Consider the following 22,476-nt stretch of genomic DNA (forward strand, 5'->3'; position numbering starts at 1 on the left):
CATTCACTTGCCTTCATCGAAGAAGAAAGATGTACTAGGCATGATCCGGAGTGTAGCCACCTGCAATTCTTGGAGAGGAACGACGATGATGGGCGACGGTATGCCCTCATCTCCCCTCTCTTCTCTTCTTTTTTCTTCCTCTCTTCTCTTGGGGCAAGGCACAAAAGGGTGACGGCTGCTAGGGGTGGGAGGACGTGGCTTCTAGGGTTAGGGAGGTATAAATAGAAGAAAACTTCCACAATCCTAATATCTAATGGCTCAGATCAACCGGCACTCAAAAAGACTCATCCGGACTCCAAACAAGGCAAACTAGTGATTGATCAGAATCATCTTGATGAGATCAATACATCTACGGCCTCCGATCATCCATAGGACATACCATATTTGGATTATAAAAATGGTTTATTTTTTAGGGTGTTACATTCTACCCCCCTTAAAAAGAATTCGTCCTCGAATTCGACCACTCCAAGCAAAACATCCAAGGTACCCCAAATAGCACCACCATTCAAAACATGAGTCCATTATTGGTATTAATCAACACAAGAACTTCTACCTCGGACTAATGGTCTAAGGAAGCTACACAACCTGACAACAAGCATGAAACAACCTGCAATGAAGCTCAAAGCAAGTCATAGATGCGATCAACACTATGATTTCACAACATCGAATTTGGATGGAGCCATACATCAGCATCAATGTCTTAAAACCACACTCTTTTATGAAGGGGTAATATGCACTAAGCACAACCCTTACCAACTTCAACAATTCATTTTAATTCAATGGTAAAACATCCACACCAGATGAACGTATATGAAGATCAAACACCTCACTTCACAGCACCACAAAACAAGTAGTTCTATTGAAACAAAACTCCTAATCTTCCTAAACCCCGTTCTTGCCATCATGAAAAGATAATCATGTAATCTAACATTCTTTGCACCCCACAAAAGGGAGAAAGTCTACAGAACTAATGGAGCAATAAAGCCGACAAGAAGCGCATAACATTCTGCGCGACACATTTCATCGAAGAAATGCCAAAAACTCCACAAAGAGCATTGATAGCACAACAACAACACAATACTTGCTTAACCAATGTCGCTATACTTCATCCAACAACTCAACTAAGAAAAATAACCAAACTAGTAAGGTTAACCTACAAATAATATAAGTCTTCATCTACTGTAGTTCAGAAACTTACATTTCATTCTATCATATGATGCACTCAAAGTACCAGATATACGAGGTCAATAATAACCCCGTAATCCTTCACACATTTGACAAACATCTCAAGTTGTTGTAAAAACCACATCATTTAGGAATAGGTGACTAACCACACACAACCTACTCTAGGCTAGGCAATGACTTCATTCAAACCAATAGATAGGTGGTCCAACAATGGCTCCACCAGCATGCATCGGGGAGAGAACCATCTGATCCTCAACGTATTAATACATAATCAATGGATCAAGAAAAACAGAGATTTATTCTACAACTAGCATGACTAACATGCAACCACTTTAAACCACCTCTAGGATTTGTGGCTACTAAAACACACAATAGAAAAGAGACATGTAAGCCATTCTGGCTATGTAAAGACTTCCCCAAAATTCATATAAAAGTATCAATATTCATTTCTTTCAGAACTGGTTTCTCGACATAAACAATCATTCTTTGCAAAAATAGTTGGAACTATCCACCAACCACTCAACAACTTAAATTCAAATTGATGGTTACCTTGTAACCCAAAACACGCAATTCACACTCCTCTTAGGAACATCCACAATCAAGCATATATAACAATATTATTGCAATAAAACTCAACCACGAAAAACATGATGAAAACAACATAGGCATACTTGTATATCACAAGCATAATAACAACTTCGATCTTACCAAAGACCAGCGATATCAATCGCATTAATAAAACAATATAAAGATTTAGAGATAAAACATATTAGGCATTAAGTCATAAACAACTTACCACATCGCCGTAAAGGAATAGGGAGGGATGAAATTATTGTCATCTGCACTTCAAAGACACTAATATATATCAAAGATATTTGAACCCATACCCTTCCTATATGTGCAAGTGTATCAAATTTATCTTCAAATTGCCAAGAATCTAAAGCCTATGCTTTGATACCAACTGTAACACCCCAGAGTCCACAAACACCCCGGAATGCTACTGAACTACACATCTGACATCCATATATAAAATTTCGGCAGCATCTCCTTTGAAAGATTGCATAAACGAGGGGCAACAGTGTATAAACATATATCATGACAAAAAACATACTAAGCATTATCAATATGCTAGCAAAGGAAAGTTAAACATAACAACATGAACTGAATTAACCAGTGCACACGACTAGAAAAAACAAACATCATTTGACATCGAGTTTCTAATTAAATCATGGCTGCAACTGGGCAGCGTTATTATAATAGTGAAGGTGGACGTGCTGCTACTTCCCTCATTCCCAACATGAATCAAATACCTGCATTGAGTAATACAAGAGTGAGATGATACATCTCAGCAAGCAAATTATTTTGACGAGATATTTAAACCACAAATTGAATTAAACAACATTTTAAAGGAATCCCCAATTGAGATCAGAAATACTTGTAGATATAGAACTCAATAGTCCCAATATAACCAATACCATCTCATTTCCTCGAACAACCACAATAGGTTGTATAACCCTTCCCTGCGTCAACAATACCTGCAGATATCACTTCAATGTATGCATAGAAATGCAATGTGTAGGTCATCTGCTCTCATACCTCTGAGAGTATAAAACCACATCATCTGCTAATATCACTTCAATGAATGCATATAAATGCAATGCATATGTCCTCTGCCTTCATACCTCTAAGGGTATGAAGCCGCATCGTACCCCTCCTCGGGCAACGTACGATGCTAAGTTGTACCGGTACGGTCGGACCATAGGTCACGACCAAACTTCAGATGCAAATGAATAATGTAATGCATATGGCATGCTGCATTTATCAATATACTTCACTTCCTTCAGATACAAAACAAACCTCAAATAATACTTCATCTGCCTTCAGATACAATACAAATCTCAAATAATACTTTATCTGCCTTCAGGGGTGTAAATTAATCTCATGGGTCATACTCGAACCATAATCATCATCAATATATGATTGAGCATCAGTATAATACAAACAAGTAAAGCATCACCATAGAGTTCAATTATGAAAGAATTCCATAATTCTGAATATTAGAGGGTAGGCGATAAAAAAACAACAAGTCAAAACGGTAGCAACCACTGCTACATTCACTTGCCTTCATCGAAGAAGAAAGATGTACTAGGCATGATCCGGAGTGTAGCCACCTGCAATTCTTGGAGAGGAACGACGATGATGGGCGACGGTATGCCCTCATCTCCCCTCTCTTCTCTTCTTTTTTCTTCCTCTCTTCTCTTGGGGCAAGGCACAAAAGGGTGACGGCTGCTAGGGGTGGGAGGACGTGGCTTCTAGGGTTAGGGAGGTATAAATAGAAGAAAACTTCCACAATCCTAATATCCAATGGCTCAGATCAACCGGCACTCAAAAAGACTCATCCGGACTCCAAACAAGGCAAACTAGTGATTGATCAGAATCATCTTGATGAGATCAATACATCTACGGCCTCCGATCATCCATAGGACATACCATATTTGGATTATAAAAATGGTTTATTTTTTAGGGTGTTACAAAAACCAACCAGGGGCCTAGATGCTTTCAGTTATAATAAAAGAATGGAGGCAAGGACAAGACCATATGTAACAATAGAAGGAGAGTTATACAAGCACCAAGTTTGCTCTCCATTGCTCAAGTGTTTATCCAGAACCGAAGTACAAGAATTAATGAAAGAGATACAAGCAGGACTGTGTGGGGCTCACATTGGGTCTAGACCTCTGCTGGTGAAAGTTTTCAGACAAGGCTTCTACTGGCCGAAGGCAGCTTCGGATGCAGCAGAATTAGTACAGAAATGTGGAAATTGCCTAAGATGCGCCAGAGATCAGAAGCAACCTTTGTCTTTGAATCAACTAAACAACCAACTTGGCCACTGCAAAGATAGGGTTTGGATTTGTTAGGACCGCTACCACCAGCACAAGGCAACCTAAAATATGTTGTGGTGGCGGTGGAATACTTTTCCAAGTGGATTGAGGCAAAGCCTCTAGCTACGGTAACTTCGGCTACAGTACAGAAATTCTTCTGGCAAAGTATCGTTTGTCGATTCGGAGTGCCGAAGGCTATCACCGTTGATAACGAAACTCAGTTCGATGCTAAAACTTTCAAAACTTTTTGTAACCAAATTGGCACAAAAATACACTTTGCATCAGTGAGGCATCCTGAGTCAAATGGATTGGTAGAAATGGCAAATGGAATCATAATGACAAGAATAATGAAGTCAATTTTCAATTAGCCGAAGGCCCCGTTTGTTTCCTTTCATTTTGAGGAATTGGAATCTTATTAATGGAATAGGCTATTTTTTAGAATGAGACATTCCACCACTTTCCAAAGTTATCATATAAGCCTACCTCAAATTCATGGGATGAGAGATGGAAATGATTCTATAGATTTACATGCTATTTTTCCGATTTACAACTTCTAGTACACTCTTCTACTTGTGTCGCTATAACATAAATGTAGTATATAACTATCTCTCTCATGTGATTTCGGATAATATACAAATATATTACATATATAAATATATAAACTTAATTAGTTTTGTCTAAATTATAATTATTAAAATGGAATTCAATTCCAACGAAACAAACGGGGCCTAAAGGAAAGTGCCCAGATGAATTAATAAAGGTGGTTTGGAGCCACAACACTGTTGTATCAAAGTCAACAAGGTTTACCCCGTTCAAGCTTCTGTTCGGCGACGAAGCAATAACACCGGAAGAAGAAGAATGGGTTCAATAAGAACTCTAGCTTCGATAGAAGATGAAAGTGACTGCCAAGTAACAAAAGATACCATATAAGGGACCAGGCTTCAAGCCATAGGGCATATCAACAAATACCAAGCCAAAACAATAAAATGGCGTACAGAAAAGTTAGATTGAAAAACATCAAGCCAGGTCATTTATTACTTCGAAGAGTGGCTAACCCCGATATAGTAGGGAAGCTTCAGCTCAAATGGGAAGGCCCCTTCTTGGTGGTATCTTCGTCAAGACCCAGTTCTTACAGGCTGAAGGATATGAACGGCAACGACATACCCAGGTCTTGGAATGCGGATGAGCTTCAGCGATATTATGTGTAATTGATGTAATTTTCTTATTTTTCCCTATAGCACCCTTTTCCTTTCACGAGGGGGGGAAGGTTTTTAATGGGGCCATAGGTTGTAATTTTCAATCTTTCTTGTTTAGCCCTATGTAATACAAGGGCCAAATTCCCCCACATGTAAAATGTAACACCAGGAACCGCACCATTTGGAGAAGCTCAAAAGTCGTCCCTAAGGGGATGCGGAGCTAAAATGTCACCTAAGAGGTGACGAAACTCCAAAGTCATTCCTAAGGGAGCACAGAGTAAATCCCGAAGCTCAAAAGTCGTTCCTAAGGGAATGCAGAGCTTAAATACCACCTAAGTAAAGGGTGAAGAAGCTCCAAAGTCGTTCCTAAGGGGATGTAGAGCTTAGCTCCAAAGTCGTTCCTAAGGGGATGCAGAGCTGAAATACCACCTAAGTAAAAGGTGAAGAGACTTCAAAGTCGTTCCTAAGGGGATGTAGAGTCTGGGTGTGGTTTCGTGTGCGTTTGGGACATACATTTGCATATTCCATCACATCATTTTTGCATTCATACAAACATTCATTAGACATTCGTAAGATCATCATCATCATGACATGAAGCACATGTGTTAATAGGAAAGGAAAAAGATGTCTGTCTGTGGTGACAAAATGCTTCGTCTCAGATAAAACTTCATGGTGTGTGGAGGCACTTCGTTCTTAATGAAAAAATGTTTCGATGTGAACGAAAAGAAGGGAAGGTGTTTTTCGCCTTCGGCTCAAAAAATTGAAAGTGTGGGTTTCGTCCACAACAAAGCAATTCACACATGGACAAAGAGGTAAAATTATATTACAAGGTATGGACAAAAATGTACAATGTTTTGTTCAACTAATAATTACAATCTTTTGCCAAATAATGCAAAGAGATCCTAAGTTTTTTACAGATAATTACAAAACGAAGCTACAAGAGTCTTCAGCCCTTTGGAACAAGCTTCGGCTCAACAACCTTCGGTGCCACCATCTTGCACACAAATGAAAGTATAAGGTAATCAGAAATAAAGGAAAACAAAGGTAAAAGACAGGTAAAAATCTCATACCGAATCAAGCAATTTTTGAGCTTCATCCCCAGCCAGCTCGCGTCCGCCCTTAGCCCAAATTTGAGTAATAAATATGTTCCCTATGCTTCAGGCTTCGGCTAGGATATCAATTATATCTGACGCCGAAAGATTAAAAGTTGGCTTGTTAACCACCTTGGCGTGAGTACATCATGCCTTCATAAACGCAGCAGCCGTCCCGCGAGAAGCTACCAAGGCACAGAAATCTCCGTGCCGCTTATAACTTCGTCGAGGACTTCAACTTCGTTTTCAATATGTTCGAAGGCCCTCGGGATGTCTTCGGCCGAAGGGGTAATCTCTTCGGCAGTAGCTCCAATTGAGTTGAATATTCCTTTAAGACGATTCACACAGCGGGTGGCGAAGTCCGTGCATTTGTTCCAAAGGTCTTTCATAGATTCACGAAGCTTCGTGTTTTTCTCAGCTTCGGCTTTAGCCTTTGATTGCAGTTCTTTTAATTCCTGATCGAAGCGCTCCGATTTTTTGCTCAAAAGTGTTCGAGCATTGTCAAGTTCCTCACTTATTTAGTGTTTTGGGATTGTGCTTCCGCGAGGGAGTCTTCGACCACTTGTAGCAGAAAATCCTTCTTCTCTAGAGAAGCTTCAAGATCTTTTATCTTACCTTCCAAGCCTTCAATTATAATTTTGTTTTTCTTATCTTCATTATCTTGCTGCATTTTTAACGCTTTGCTTAGCAGCATACTCTGCAACAACAAGTTATAGTCAGAACATTCAATTCATCACAAGGATAATAATAATAATAATAATAACTTAGTCAAAGGTCTCACCTTGAAGTTGGAATAGAATAAGCTACCAACAATATGTTGTCGTCGGTAGCCGCTGATATCAGTCTCTAGCTTCGGAAAGCCGACACTCTTCGATAAAGTGCCGACTATCTTCGCCCCGGCGCGGTCACGGATACATCCCAAGATCTCCTCATCAACCCCGCCGAAGACCAAATCTCCTGGTTGGTATCCACACAACATGGCAAACTCTTTTAGTTCCAATTTTTCTTCTTCTGAAAGCTCTTGACCGACCAGGTGCCGAAGGTCGAAAACTTCTTTGCCCGAAGGACCAGAATCAATTCCCCTTTCTTTAACTGGCGTTGTGGCCACGTCCTCCTCGGCAGTAACATCTTTAACTACATCTGATGTAATCCTGTCAATATCCGACATCGTAGCTTCGGCTTCACCGGCGTCCTTGCCTTCGACAACAGTAGCAGCTTTAACTTCGGCACCCGTAGTAGTCACGGTTTTAGTTGTCGAAGCTGAAGGCGGTGTTCGTTCAATGGCTTGCATCACATTTACTATTCGTCGTTTCTTTGGTTCTTTCACATTCTCCTCGGCAGCCGAAGGTTGTCCTTTCTTCTGTAAAAATTGTGTCAGTTCTGATCCCAATGGACTTAGCAGCCTGAAGGGTGGGGAGTCAGTCATTACCTTCAGAATTTCTGCTACTTCGGCAGCAGAGGGCATCGAAGGAGTTTCTTTCTCTACCTCTGGCTCAGAAGAAGGCACTATGTTAAGCTTTCGCTTCTTAGAAATTGCTATCTTTGGCTCTTGAGTTGTTCTTGGTTTCTTCAAAGCTTTTTCATCTTCCTTTATTAATCGGACAGCTTGCCTACTCAGAATGTTGACTATTCTTTTTCTTTTTATCCCTTCGGCTCCTTCGCCGAGCTTCTCATAGTCAGGATAATCGAAGTTTAAGGCATCCATAACACGGTTCAGCCTTCACTTTGGCCGGGTGCCGAAGGCGGCAATCATTAATTGATCTTCTTTTTTGGTATAATTACCAAGTATTTCATTGCACATGGTCTCAATCATCTACAGCCATTCGTTGCAAGGTTTCTTGAATTGTTTCTCAAACTTAAAACGATAGGGGAGTCGTACAAGCTCATGTTTCATCCCCCTTCTTTCTTCTTTGGCATTCCCCAACCGCTGGAAGTTGGAAACGTCTTGTTTGCCAAATATTCTCGTATTAGGTCTCTAGTACTAATTTCGGCAGCTACCACCCTAAACTCAACTTTCAGCTACCTGGCATGGAGAGCCAAGTTGCATATGGCACAAGGGCCTGGTCATCCCGAAGCTTAGTTTCATAGGCTTCATGACCATAGTCATCAGCTTCTCCCTTCTCTTCTTGTCTTCTTTCACATAAAATAATTCATTTGTCCACCTAGTTGGCCATTTGGTGTGATAGCCAATAACTGGAGCCTTTGTATCTTTTCTATATGCAAAGTTGTAGCAGCCGAAGTTCTTATGAAGACCATCTGCCCTGGCCTTCGTCTAATAATGAAGTTTATGTACCTGGCAAAAAACTTCTGCATTGGCGTCCATACCCTGGCTTCGGAGAGCCCATATAAAAACACTGAGCCTAATAATAGCATTGGGTGTCAATTGATGAAGGTATATCTCAAAGTTCTTTAAACTTCTCCTATCATGCCATTTAAGGGGAACCAAAGTCCTGCTCTAAAGAAGCTCTTGAAAACGACAACTCCATCCTCTTTTGGTTCCGGAATAATCTCCTCCCCAGCAAACCGGACAAGCTTGCTCTCAGCCTCCCCGAAATAACCAAGTTTCCTCATCATAACCATGTCATCCTCTGTTACAGTAGACTTCCCAAACTCAATGTGACTAGGCTTTGTTGGATTCAGGATGCTGTTAGCTTCTTCACTTTCATTGTCACTTTCGCCTCCAGCTACAATCTGTTTAGCTTCGGTATTGGAGGCACCTTCGGCAGCAACTTCCTCTGACGCAACCAAACCCGACCGCTTCATCACTTCTAAAATTGGTGCTGCTCGGCGGTTTCGGTTTCCTCTCCTTCATGAGATACCCTAGCAGTGGATCTCACCATGGCCATTTGTGTTTTCAAGTTCTTTGAGCCGAAGTTGATCTCAGGTGACGAAGCGCTTGCTTAAAAATGCAACACAGGAAGCTTCGACTATGGTTAAAAAGTTTAACAACACAACGACACGATAGCAATGAATGCTCTGTGATAACTTCTCACCAACCCGTCTGTTTATATAGTGTTGTGGGGGGAGAAGGCGAATCGCTATACCGCTTACACTGGCTGAGCGGTGGACCGACTGACGATCGGAATACTTTAATTGTTTCCCGCCAACGAGCTCAGGGAAGGTGTTTTTGGACCTTCGGCATTCTGAAGCCTTTGTGTTTTTCGTGGATCGAGCTCGTTACGTGAAAACGATCTAGCACCGGGAAGGGCTACTGTTGGGGGTCTTCTTCCCCGCCGAAGGTCCTTAAGGCAAAAACACCTTCGGACAAGACAATACAAAGGCATACGCGACATGATGACACGGATGGAAGACAAAGCTATGACTGAAGGATCTTCGGCTTAGTATTATGACGAAGCTGAAGGTCATCACCGACTCAAGGGAAAAAGACTGTTTAGTCCTTGATCGATCGCATTATGATTGCATGTAAATGTTGGGGACATAAATATAATTGTGTCCGGGTTGTGTCTCGTGCCTATAAATAGATGAACAGTACCTCCATATTGTTCACGCTGGATTGTAATCTCTCTCTCGCGTCATCTTTCCATTCTTGCCTTCTGGTGAACCAAAGGTACAATTGTATTATAAATATTATTAATGTTGATTCTTATATGTGGATATGAATATAAGTAAACTATGAGGATCTGATCATTATCTTTCATTCTTTAATGTCCTTTCACACCCTTAATCGTATTTACATTTATATTCATATTTACATACTGAGATGATGAAACTACGTCCTTCAGGACCTTTGTCTGAAGATCATTATATCCGAAAGGAAATAATGCTTCAAAGGTCGAATGTATTTAACCATTAACAATTGTGTTGCCTTATTCTTGATTTATAGCATTTGAGAACAAGTGACCAAAATTGGATTATTGATTTAATTGCCTCATACCAACATGACCAAGTCTTATATGCCATAACCAACCTAGTGAAGCCTTAGAGAATAGACAAGTTGTAATCTTTGCCTCATTAGAAGAAAAATCAACAAGATAAATAATTTCATGTCTAAAACCTTTAAATATTAGATTGCTACCATCAACACTAGAGATGAGAACATCATCAATAGTGAAATTGCAACTAAAACCCAAATCACATAGTTGAGAGCACATTGAAGTTTAGAGATTCAACTAAAAGTACATTTGAAATGGAATGGTCATTTGAAATAGCAATTTTACCCAAACTTTTAGCCTTTCCTTTGTTGTTGTCTCCAAAAGTGATACTATCATAGGTTGAACGACCTTCCTCACTCATTTGGGTGAACATCCTCATATCCCCGGTCATATGTTGTGTACAACCACTATCCAACACCCCAATGATTCCCTCCCGCCTTGTAATTTACCTACAAAAGGAAATCAATCTCTTTTAGGTACCCAAATTTGTTTAGGTCCTTGGATGTTAGTGACCAAGGTCTTTGGCACCCAAATGGCTTTCTTTTTTGTACCAATAATTGTCGTGCCAACAAACTTAGCATGAACACCTTTTGCATTATGTGAAATAACATAGCAATGCTCAAAATAAGATAAGGATACATTATTGAATTTGGGACAATTCTTCTTGACATGTCCCTTCTTGTGGCATTTGTGACATGCTTTATCACATTATTTCACAAACATGGTTTTGCTTCACAAAAACATTCTTTCATTTCTTAGGAATATACCCAAGACCCTCACGATTAAGTGAGCATCGTTGCCTCCCCAATATAAAATCCAATTTAGCCTTTCCACCAAAGGCCTTCTCTAAGTCATGAGTTAGAGCATTTACTCTCCCTACCAAAGCTTCATTCTTAACAATGATTTTTGATTAATCACAACCAATATCATCATTCACAAGAGAAATTTTACATTTATCACAAATGAAACTAGTAGGTTGTGGTTCACTTGTAGAACTATCAAGTAAGTCACAAGTGATTCCAACATCCTCGGTGACCACCACAACTTCATGCACAAGAAATGAGTTTTGAGCCTCCACAAGCTTCTCACAACTCTCTTTTAGATTGTTGTGGGATGTCTTGAGCTCCTCAAAAGACACTTAAAGGTTTTTGTATAATTCCTTCAAGGTCCTAAACTTTTCTTTTTCTTTGTGCATGTAGTCATCGGCCTCACCCAACATTCTAACAAGATCATCATATGAATATCCATCATCATCAAGATCATCAATATCATCATCATCATCTAAATCATTTAAATCAATTATAATTTTTACCTTAGCATCACCTTTTGCCATGAGACAATGAGGAGATGAGAAAAGTGAAGGTGCCTCCTTGATAGCGATTCTGGCATTTAGTTTGGATGAGGAATCATCATCATAATCCGAGCTAGCATCCGAATCCCATTCAACTAGATAGGCTTTGCCATCCTTCTTCTTGTGATAGAACTTCTTCTTATTTTTATCATCTCCAACCTTGCCCTTGTTCTTCTTGCTTGGACAATTCATGACAATGTGACTGGGTTTCCCACACTCAAAACATTTTCTATCATTAAAAGCACTTCTTCTTGATGTTTGTCCCCTTCGAGGTTGACCCTTCTTCTTCCTCATAAATTTGTTGAATTTCTTCACAAAGAGAGCCACTTCCTCATCACTTTCACTTCCAATTCCTTCATCTTCACTTTCTTCCTTTTCAATTGCCTTTGAAGCTTTAGCTTTGAGAGCTATTGATTCACCTTTCACCTTTTGAGCCAAATTCGTAGCTTCGACTTGAGACTTTTTGAATATGCCTTGAGTAAGAATCTCTCCCAATACTTCGGTTGGGGAAGTAGTGGTCAAATCACTCCTTACTAACATGGTCAGAATAGTGTCATATTTCTCTGGAATAGATCTGAGAAACTTGTGAGTGAAATCCACATCCGGTACATCAAAACCAAGTCCCTTGAGCTCATTTACTATCTCATTTAACCAGTTAAACATGTCAGACACACTTTCATCCTCCTTCATGATAAATTGCTCAAATTTTCCTTTGCATACATACAACTTTGCACTCTTCACAATTGTAGTTCCTCCATGAATTTCTATTAGCTTGGTCCAAATCTCATGAGCGGTTGTGAGATTTTTGATACGGTTGAACTCATTTATGCCTACAGCATCATAGAACACATTCATGGCTTGATCATTGGTTAGAACATTCTCATTCTCACTAGGTGATGGTTCATCTTGCTTCAATACAACAAACCCATCTCTAACAATAAGCCAACTCTTTCCTCCCATAGCTTTAAGATGCATTGACATTCTTATTTTCTAATAGTCATAATTGTTCCCATCAAATTGTGGTGGCTTCCCAGTGTACACATTGTTGTTACTAGCTATTTTGTCCAACTCTGGGATGGTTAAATCCACAAATAATGGAGTCCAAAGCTTTGATACCACTTGTAGGATCTAGGACACCGACTAGAGGGGGTGAATAGACGGTTTTAACTAAAATCAAGACACTATAGAAATTTAATCAAAACAACAAGAGATATAAATTTCCTAGCTTTGATAGGTTAACAAAATATGATGAGCAATTTATGTCAACTCTACAAATGATAGACAATACACAAATTACTAACTACTTGCAAGTAATGAGTAAAGAGTGAGAGAATGACACTGAAATTTATCCCGTGGTATCGGTGATTTGCCGATCACCCCTAATCCATGTTGAGGTGGAATTCAAGCTCTCACTTGCTCCTATATCAAGACACGACTTGATCTTTGAGCCAAGTGGACAAGAACTCACTCAATACCTCGATTCCACTAGCGTCGCCTTTGTTGCTGCGGTGAGGTGGGCGCGAACCCCTCAGAATCAACACCGTGGCTCCTCCACAATCTTCACCGAGAGCTCGACGGAGACAACACCCTAGCCGTCTAGGAGGCGACAGCCTCCAAGAGTAACAAGTCGATGACGCTTGCCCGGTGTACCACCTAGTGCCTCAAATATCACAATGGATGCAAAGGCACTAGAACCTCTCAATCACTCACTAGAATGCAATCTCAAGCAACAAGTGTGAGAGTTTGAGTTAGAGGATCACAAATGAACTCAATGTGTGCTAGGAATGGCCAAGAGAGCCCTCACACACGAGCTCCACTTCTATTTATAGCCCCCCAACACAAACCTAGCTGTTATGTGCAACTAGCACATGTTCTGCGCACACGAGGACGGTCCGTGTCCATGGTCGGACGGTTGGTCGTACTAGTAACAGCTATAATGACCGTTTGAAACCTGTCAGCGCTGTCAGAAAAAGTCAAGCTTGAACGGTCCGCCCGCCTAGGCCAGATGGTCCGGGACCTGTCAATATGAAATACCAAAGCACTGACTAATTTGAACAAACACGGGTGGACTGTCCGGCAATCATGGTCGGACGGTCCGCACCAGGACCACATATTGTCCGGCTAAAAAACTCGGACAGTCCATAGTACAATGACTCAAAAACACACTATCCCTACCCAAACTCATTTTGGCTCATGTGAACGGTCCGACCTCCTGACCCGGACGGTCCGCACAGGAACACAGAGACAGGTGCACCAGCAGACATCGTTTGACAAAGTAGCGGACGGTCCACCGACCATAGAATTAAGTAATTTTAGTTTGAGCTTTAACAAAAGACTTTGACTTTTGAAAACCCAAAGAGCTGTTAGTCCTCATGCAAATGCAACAGTTTATGCTCTATGAGGCACTAAGTTTTACACTGATCAAGTTCATTGACCCCTCTTAATAGTACGGATATCTAGCCTACTAATTCGGTTAATTACTTCTTTAAACTCCTGATGACCGGCAAAAACAAAACCTACATTATACCTTTGTATTCACTTGATCCATAACCAATGGTTATACGTCTCAAAGACTTTCCTGTTTCTTATGGACCAATCCTACATTCTTATTTCTTCAAGAATTGTTAGTCCACAAGCAGTTGTCATTAATAACCAAAACACCACTTAGGGGCCTAGATGATTCACAATATTGGAAAGCCACCGCATTTTTATGGAAACAACTTTGACTATTAGAAAATAAGAATGATAGTTCATCTTTGGGATATGGGTGGAAACATTTGGAGAATTGTAAGAGATGGTTTTGTTTTGCTTAAGCAAGATGAGCCATCAACTAGTGATGAGCAAAATATTCTAGTCAATGATCAAGCTATGAATGTGCTATATGATGCTTTGGATTTCAATGAATTCAACATGATCAAAACCCTCGCAGTCGCTCATGAAATTTGGACAAGGTTGATGGAAATTCATGAGGGCACAACTAATGTGAAGAGTGTCAAACTCTATATTTACAAAGGCAAGTTTGAACAATTTATTATAAAGGAGGATGAGAGCATATACGATAAGTTACTATTCTAGACTATGGAAAAGCTAAGAAGTCTCGGCAAGATGTAAAGGAACTGAACCAAGATGCAAATTAAACATGTAGCACAACATGCAAATGAACTGAACCAAGCTCAGTTGGTGGGATGTGTGTTGTGTACACTCCTACCATACAGGTTCAAGTCATGTTTTGCTCAAATGTGGGGGCATATTTCTTCTTGTCTCCAATGCCATATTTTTCGGCTAGGTTGGCCGAGCTTTTAAATCTCAGAAGCAAGTCACATATTTGAAAAGGTTTAACAATTCTTCACTTTCATAAACAATAATTTGGGGAATGTACACAAAATAGTAAACAAATTAATAGGGACAAAGTAGATAATTTAAGAAAAACTACCTACTAATTACATCTAAGAGTTATTTCGGAGGTAGATGCCCACAATTTAGTAATTTATTGTTTTGATGTTGTCGGCTACACCCTAACACATCAGACAAAAAAGTGGACTAAACTTGTAGGACCCTTAAGAAGTTTTTTTCAACAGTATCTAACTTCACTAATAGTGCAAAAGTCTTCAGATTCAATATTTATAATAATAAAAAAAGTGTAATATTGTAGCATTCTTATTAGCAGAAAACATAAACTTTTGCTTAAACAAAAAATGGATATGATTTCTGGCAAACATTCCTAGCACTCAAATCCGAGTGAGTGGGTGGGGAGATATGTTAAATAGGATCTCCACCTCCTAGCTGGTAACTGGCACGTCATGCTACATTATGCGACAGCAGGATTCCTAGAGCATATCTATCTTCAACTCGAGGAAATGGAATCTTTATGGCCTTTGGGCAGTCGGCGATGACGTGATCCTTAAGTGCGACAACGGTGGTGGCGGCAGTGTTGCAACTTCACATCCACCTCCTCTGCCTCCCCTTCCTGCTGCTGCTCTTCCATCTCTTCCGCCCCAACCTTTGACACCTCCTTTTCTGCCATTTCCCGGTCATCCGCCAACATGTTGGATGCTTCTGGCATCCAACTGGAGCCCTGTGGATTCTTTCCACTCACTGTGAGAGCCCAAAAGGTCGGCGCGAGCAGAAGCGGGTAGGGTTTGGCTGTTTGGATTAGGGTTTGGTAGGGGAACGCAAGGAGAAGAAGAGGAGATCGGAGAGTCTTTGAACCAAATAACCCCCACATCCAACCAAATCGTCAGCGTTGAAGGAGATTGCGGATGTGTGCAATTGAGGCGGTGGCGACGGGATCGCGGGAGTGGGGCGGTTGTAGTGGAGGTGGTGATCGTACTGGTGAGGTGGGGATGAGGGTGTTAGTGGGGGCTGGTGATCGTACAGGAGGAAGGTGAGGGATGATGAGGGGTGATCTAAAAAACAATTACAATTGGATGCAATTGAGTAAGAGATATGCAACAAATGAAATGATCTGGAGTGTTTGTTTTGATGGTGGGTTTTGGTTGTGGTTAATTTGTTGTGAGTAGTTAGGGTAATTTGAAGTGTTGGATTATATAGGGGTAGAGATAGAGATTGGTTAAAAAAACGACGGAGTTGTTGAATCAACCGGTCTCCTCGTTTATCGCCTCCCAATGTCTCTGAATTATAATTATATATCAGATTCTTCACATGGTTGTTGAAGTAGCCGGTCATTCAGAACACCACGTCCAGACCTTTCTCGTCACCAGCCAATGTGTACTGATCGAGAAGAATAACACCGATCGGAAGCGCGAGATAAAAATGAGGCCAACATGTATGGGAATTGGGAAAGGCGGTGTTGGATTCGTCTGCCACGGGCCACGACGCCGCCTGAGGAGCGTGTTTGCACATGCAAGAGCTGGGCAGTACGACGTTTCTACAACGGATGTACGGACATTGGCTCTGGTTGTTCACCTTTTCTTATGTGAATGAAGCCACATATTTGGCGGGGATCTTCGTTGTGGGGCGGTGACGTGGGAGAAAAGAGGCGGGACTTACGCGTGGAGGACGGAATTGGACCAAACCAATCAGCACTTACCACAGTGTAGATGGTCACATAGGCCGGTAAGGGCCCGACCGAGAGCTATATTTTACTTGTAAAATATATGTTATATATATTTACATAGAATATTTAAAACATTTTTTTTGACGGAGAGCTATATTTTACTTGTAAAATATATGCTATATATATTTATATATATTCTTTAATACATTTTAAAAAAATATATATAGGTTAGACATGTGCCGATCTAATGTGTCAAATATGTTGTTCAGACACGGCACAATCACCAGATCGGACGGACTGGCCACGGACCTAGTGAGCAACGGATTAGTCTTCGTTCGTGCAGGACTATCGGGTGTCGTCCTTTCTAGGCAGCTACATATGACACCAAATAGATTGGGTGCAAAGAGAGGTTAAATAGACTCAGCACCACCAAAAGTCAATGTGCGATTGTGTTTTGTCCACATCTTGCTTGAATGCTTGGGTTTGTGTTAGTTTTCCCCTCTTGTACAGGCTGCAGAGGATTTCGACGGTGTGATGAACGAATAATACGCAACACAGAAAAGAAAGAAACGTTTGTGTTAGTTTTCCTCTCAACTAACCAACCAAACAAACGTTTTATTGTAAACTTTCTCTAATATATATAGCGTTTTTTTGTCGGTGCTGTTCTCCTTTCTGCAAAGATCCAGTACGTTTTAAATGGTGTGGACTGTGGAGGCGGGCAGTCGCAATCACATAAGGGAGGATTTAATATTAAAGACGCTCGACAAAGCTCGAAAAGAAAAGAAAGAAAGAAAGAAAACGGCATCCATCGACAAAGTCACAAGCTGACACGACCGACACACGCCGATGGGCTAGCTTTACCAGAAGGAATCCCATCCGTCCAGTCCGGATCCATGCCTGATTGACTGGGCCAGGCCAATCATCCGTGTAGAAATGTTCGTTCGTTACTTGACAGAAACGCCAAGACCGTAAAGACGGCTACTTAGCCCTCATACATATAAGGGCAACTAAATGAAGGATGTATTAAGAGATCTGTAAGGTCTTGTTAATGACAGTTCTCTCTGGACTTTTGATGCGCGTCTTCCAGAGAGCTCGGGATGTTTTTTTATAATCTTCATAAAAGTAAAGTTTAAAATTGAAGATGAGACGTTAATGAACTAGCTACTACGTGTAAACGAATGGCAATCGACACTTTGGTGCTTTGGGTGATGTACCAGGCCTCCTACAGAGTTGCAAAGCTCAGGACAACCGTGCTCGGCATTAGTAGTTAGTACCCTGCCGGACGAGCGTACGACACAAACCGTTTGACAGCAAGTGAGCGAAAGAAGTCATCCAATCCAACGTGCCAGCAGCACTCATTCGACAAACATGCCCGGGATTCAACAAATTTTCGTACAAAAATCTTTTCAAAAATGCGATCTCAAACTCCAAGACGAGAGACATGGGTCCCCTGTGCCTGTGGCCTGCGCCACACACACATTCCTCTCCACCGTCCCCACTCGCTGCCGACACTCCAGTGTCCAGTCGCCCACGTACCCGGCACCCCGCTGCCGTGCCCGTGCTCCATCCCGCTCCGTGTCCCACCACCACGCGGCCTTCGCTCCCTACTGGCCACGGTGTCTCCCGCCGCAGCGGATCCCAAGGGAAGTTCCCTGGCCTTTCCGTGCGTCACTGCTCGCTCTCCGCCTCCACCTCTTTTAGTGCGGCCGCCTGCCAGTGCGGTGTCCACTGTCCAGCCAGCCATCCAGGCCCAGGAGCGCGAGTTCTGTGCCTGTGCCTCTGCTCCACCTCCCCTGCCCCTGCGCCCCAAGTCCACGTCCACCACTTAGCACTCACGCTGCTCGCTCGCTCGCTCGTACACGCGCCCGCTTCGCGCAGGTGCGTGTAGAACGACGGAGGCATTCCATTTCCGACTGAGCCGTGTGTGTTTGGATCGGATCGGACAACCCCTGCCAAAACCGCGTGTGCCGGCGCTGTTCTGCCTCTGATCGTGTGTGCTGCTGTTGGTTTTGGTTTTGGTTTGGCTAGGGAAGGAACCGTGGGAGGGAAGCGGACGGACATGATGCACGCCAAGTCGGAGTCGGACGTGACGAGCCTGGCGGCGTCGTCGCCGCCTCGGTCGCCGAAGCGGGGCGGCGGCGCCGCCGGCAACGGCGGCTACTACGTGCAGAGCCCGTCGCGGGAGTCGCACGACGGCGGCTACAAGTCCTCGTCGATGCAGCCCACGCCGGTCTACAACAGCCCCAACGAGTCGCCGTCGCACCCCTCCTACGGCCGCCACTCCCGCTCCTCCTCCGTCAGCCGCTTCTCCGGCAACCTCCGCAAGGGCGCCGCCGGGGACCGCAAGGTGCTCAACGACAAGGGGTGGCCCGAGTGCAACGTCATCGAGGAGGAGGGCCCGTACGAGGACCTCGCCGGCGATAGCGGCCTCTCCCGCCGCTGCCAGATCATACTCGGCTTCCTCACCTTCGTCCTCCTCTTCACCGTCTTCTGCCTCATCATCTGGGGCGCCGCCCGGCCGTACGAGCCCGAGGTCATCGTCAAGGTATACACAATTAGTTCCACGTCCACCCCTAAATTGGAGTCTGAGCAACCTCAGTTCACTTCTTCTTCTTCTTCAGTTTATGGGATAATAGTCGTTCCTCTTCCTCTCTGTTTGGTTGTTTCCTATCTAATCCCTAAACCGAGTAATTGACCGCTAGTTACTAAATTTGACTCATGTCTGATGTCCCACGGTTCCAGCGGTAGGCGAGATGGGTTACATCACCATCCAATTGATTGGTGGCTCAGTTGGACAGTGATATGTTGGACACTAATGAGGAACAAGACAGCAATGCAGATTGGGATTTTACAATTGCAAGCTGGGTGTGGGTGTGATTTTGGTTTTGTTGCTCAGATATTGCGGTTGCGAGTAAGTGGTGAACCCGGGGGGGCTAATTTTGCGGTAGCTTGTTAAGCTCTAGTTGGAGTATAGATTGGTTCATGACTTCGAATTGTATAAGTTCAGTTGATGCTCTTTTTACTGTATAATAACAGACTGGTTTCTTTGTGCCAACATTTTCCAGTTCCTCTGAAAATGAAACCAATGTCTGTTTTATATCTGCAGAATCATAAACTAATTAATAATGAGATCTGATGGAATCATAAACGAATATCTGTTTTATATCTCCAGTTCCCCAGGTCTTAAACAATGGACCTCACTGAAGACTGAATAAAAGTCAAATATACCAAGTCTCATTGCAGATTAATAATGAGATCTCTGATGGGATGTTGCTGGCTGGCAGTGGCACTGCATTTAGCATGCTGACTTTTGGGGCTGCATTTTGCAAGAAAACAAAATCGCTTCGATGATCAACACGCGTTTATGATTCGCACTATTTGGCATGGCAAAACTTCGTTTCCGTAGATCTGAGCGTGGTGTTTGCCACAGCCACAGATTTCTGGCCTGAACCACGAACTTCTCTCGCTTGTGTTTTGTGCAGAGCTTGGTGATGGACGACTTCTACGCGGGTGAAGGCACGGACCACAGCGGCGTTCCAACAAAATTGGTCACAACAAACTGCTCTCTGCACATAGCTGTCTACAACCCTGCCACAATGTTTGGAATTCATGTCACTTCTGGCCCCATCCACCTGATGTATTCAGAGATCCCAATAGCAGTCGGTCAGGTATATCCATCCTCCGTCCTTGGCCTATTTAATAGCCGCTTTTAAGTGCTGTCCTCGCATTGACTGATGATACTGCTCTGCCTCGTGTCGAGAGAGTAAACTGCGCGAGGAGCCGAATCTCTTCCTTTTTACCTCTCTATTAACTTCGCCATTCATTTAAGAGAAACTCCACTAGCGAAACATTTCTCATGTGCTTCACCTTTCTATCCATAATTCCATCCATATTTGTCCCATCCATCGCATCAAAGCCTCAAAGGTCGTCAAAGATCTGACTAACGGATGCGTAATTCCTTGTCAAGTTAATCGTACAAAATGCATGATCGAGTTGAAAAGTTTTGTTTGTGGGGACAAAAGAATAAAGACAGTATGTATACTAGGGCTGCTTCAGCAATAGACAGTGCTAATAGTCCAGCAAATGTTGTTGCATGAATCCTTCCTTTCATTTCTGGACATCTGTTTGCATCAGTTGAGTCAAAAGCCAGAATTGCTGGTAATAGTCATTGAATCTGACGTGGCTACTGTGACTGCGATCACTCTCAGGTTCGGAGGTATTACCAGCCGAGGAAGAGCCACCGGATGGTGACGGCGGTCATCCACGGCGAGAAGGTGCCGCTGTACGGCGCCGGGGGCAGCCTGATGCTGTCGACAAGCACGGGCGGGGCGGTGCCCCTGACGCTGGACTTGGACCTGACCTCGCGGGGCTACGTGATCGGCAAGCTCGTGCGGGTGACGCACAAGGTGCACGTGACGTGCCCCGTCGTCGTGGACGCCAAGAAGACCAAGCCCGTCAGGTTCTCCAAGAAGGCCTGCGCCGTGTACAGGGCCTGAACTTCAAATGCGTTTTCGTAGGCTGCGATCCGACGGCGCATTAGCAACGCGCGTAGGATGCCGTGCCTGTATTTAGTTATCGTATTGGTGGTGAAGAACAATAAGCTGCACACACATATGGTCTGTTTGAGCCTTTTGGTTCTGCCGATAAATCGCGCTGTACGGCGGGTGTCCTCTTGTTCTTGCTCTTGCCTGTGTGTATCTTTCTTTTTTTCAGGGCGCAATCCTAGAGACGGGACGGATGGCTGTAAACTGGTCCTATCTGCAGATTCACACCTGGGTGCCATTGTTTATTTTTTATTTTTGAGAGAGAACATCAAGCAAGCAGCGCCATGAACCAGGAACTGTCGGTTGCGACCTGCGGCGTGGTCACCGCAGGCCTACTGCTAGTGCTACTTCCCGGCTTGCGCCCACCAGGCTGCAGCGCGCGCCGCGGCGGCCAAAGCTTGTTTTTTTCTCATCAGCTTTTCTGAAAATCTAGCTGTGGAGAGAATCTGCCTGTGTAGAAAATTTAAGTATCATTAGAATTACGTGCGGAGGAAAATAAAGTTGTCCATATGACTCAGGATCTAGAAAGTGACGGATTCCTACTATTGCAACGACTCAACCGATTTTATGTTTATATTGATTTTGAATGGGTTTTACCCAAACGAATTTTATAGAAGCTAGCTGAAAAGCTGAGCGTTTGGCAGTCCGCAGCAGCTTTTGGTGGCCAGAAGCTGTAAAAAGCCGAAACAAACAGGGACGAAATGGTGCGCTCAGCCACTGCCATCTGTTTATCTCTAAATAGATTTATTACAAAAAAATAGATAATAATAATTATGTATTATAAATTAATATTTTAATTTATATTAACAAAGTTAAAAGTGGTTTAATCATGGCTATTCTTATTTATTATTTTGTTAAAGTTAAAAATATTTTACTCAATGAACAACGAGAACGACACTTATTTTAGAACCTTGGACGTGGAATTCAACTCTAAAAAAACACCATGTTCACTGAATAGTGTTTGGATTTTCTTTTCCCTGCCAGCACCACCGTTTTGGTGGATAGTGTTTAAATCTGTGTTTGGTGGATAATATTTGAAAAATTGTAGGACCACCATTTTGGTGGATAGTGTTAGTGTTCGAAAAATTGTTTGACCACAGTTTTGGTGGATAGCGTATTTTTCGGTGGGTTTTGGAGATACATGTGATGTGAGTAGAGTGGATCTGAATTTGGAGCTATATATCTGCGATGTGCAAATATAGTAGATTTTGGATATACTAGATCATGTGGCGCCCTTAAGTATTACAAAGTAGTTCAAAGACATTCTATTATGGTACAAGACAACTCAGATCTGAGGAATTAATGGAGCAAAAGACTCTT

The 22,476-nt window shown here is 42.6% G+C and overlaps 1 protein-coding gene across 1 annotated transcript; it reads left to right on the forward strand.

The window, feature by feature from the left end:
• The first annotated feature begins 18,419 nt into the window (after nt 1-18,419).
• Nucleotides 18,420-21,380, forward strand: LOC100282984 (uncharacterized). Its single transcript, NM_001155888.1, has 4 exons — nt 18,420-18,490; nt 18,641-19,157; nt 20,095-20,280; nt 20,821-21,380. Exons 2-4 carry the CDS (start codon nt 18,672-18,674, stop codon nt 21,106-21,108), a joined length of 960 nt encoding a protein of 319 aa, NP_001149360.1. The 5' UTR covers nt 18,420-18,490; nt 18,641-18,671; the 3' UTR covers nt 21,109-21,380.
• The last annotated feature ends 1,096 nt before the right edge of the window (nt 21,381-22,476 follow it).

This window comes from Zea mays, chromosome 6 (genome assembly GCF_902167145.1).
Source record: "Zea mays cultivar B73 chromosome 6, Zm-B73-REFERENCE-NAM-5.0, whole genome shotgun sequence".
NCBI classification, from domain to species: Eukaryota; Viridiplantae; Streptophyta; class Magnoliopsida; order Poales; family Poaceae; genus Zea; species Zea mays.

What these genes read in the sequence shown, in the direction of transcription:
- LOC100282984 (NM_001155888.1), top strand. Translation starts at nt 18,672, where the DNA reads ATGATGCACGCCAAGTCGGAGTCGGACGTGACGAGCCTGGCGGCGTCG. An exon ending in AGCCCGAGGTCATCGTCAAG is followed by an intron (nt 19,158 to 20,094) that starts GTATACACAATT and finishes TGTTTTGTGCAG; the next exon opens with AGCTTGGTGATGGACGACTT. An exon ending in TCCCAATAGCAGTCGGTCAG is followed by an intron (nt 20,281 to 20,820) that starts GTATATCCATCC and finishes GATCACTCTCAG; the next exon opens with GTTCGGAGGTATTACCAGCC.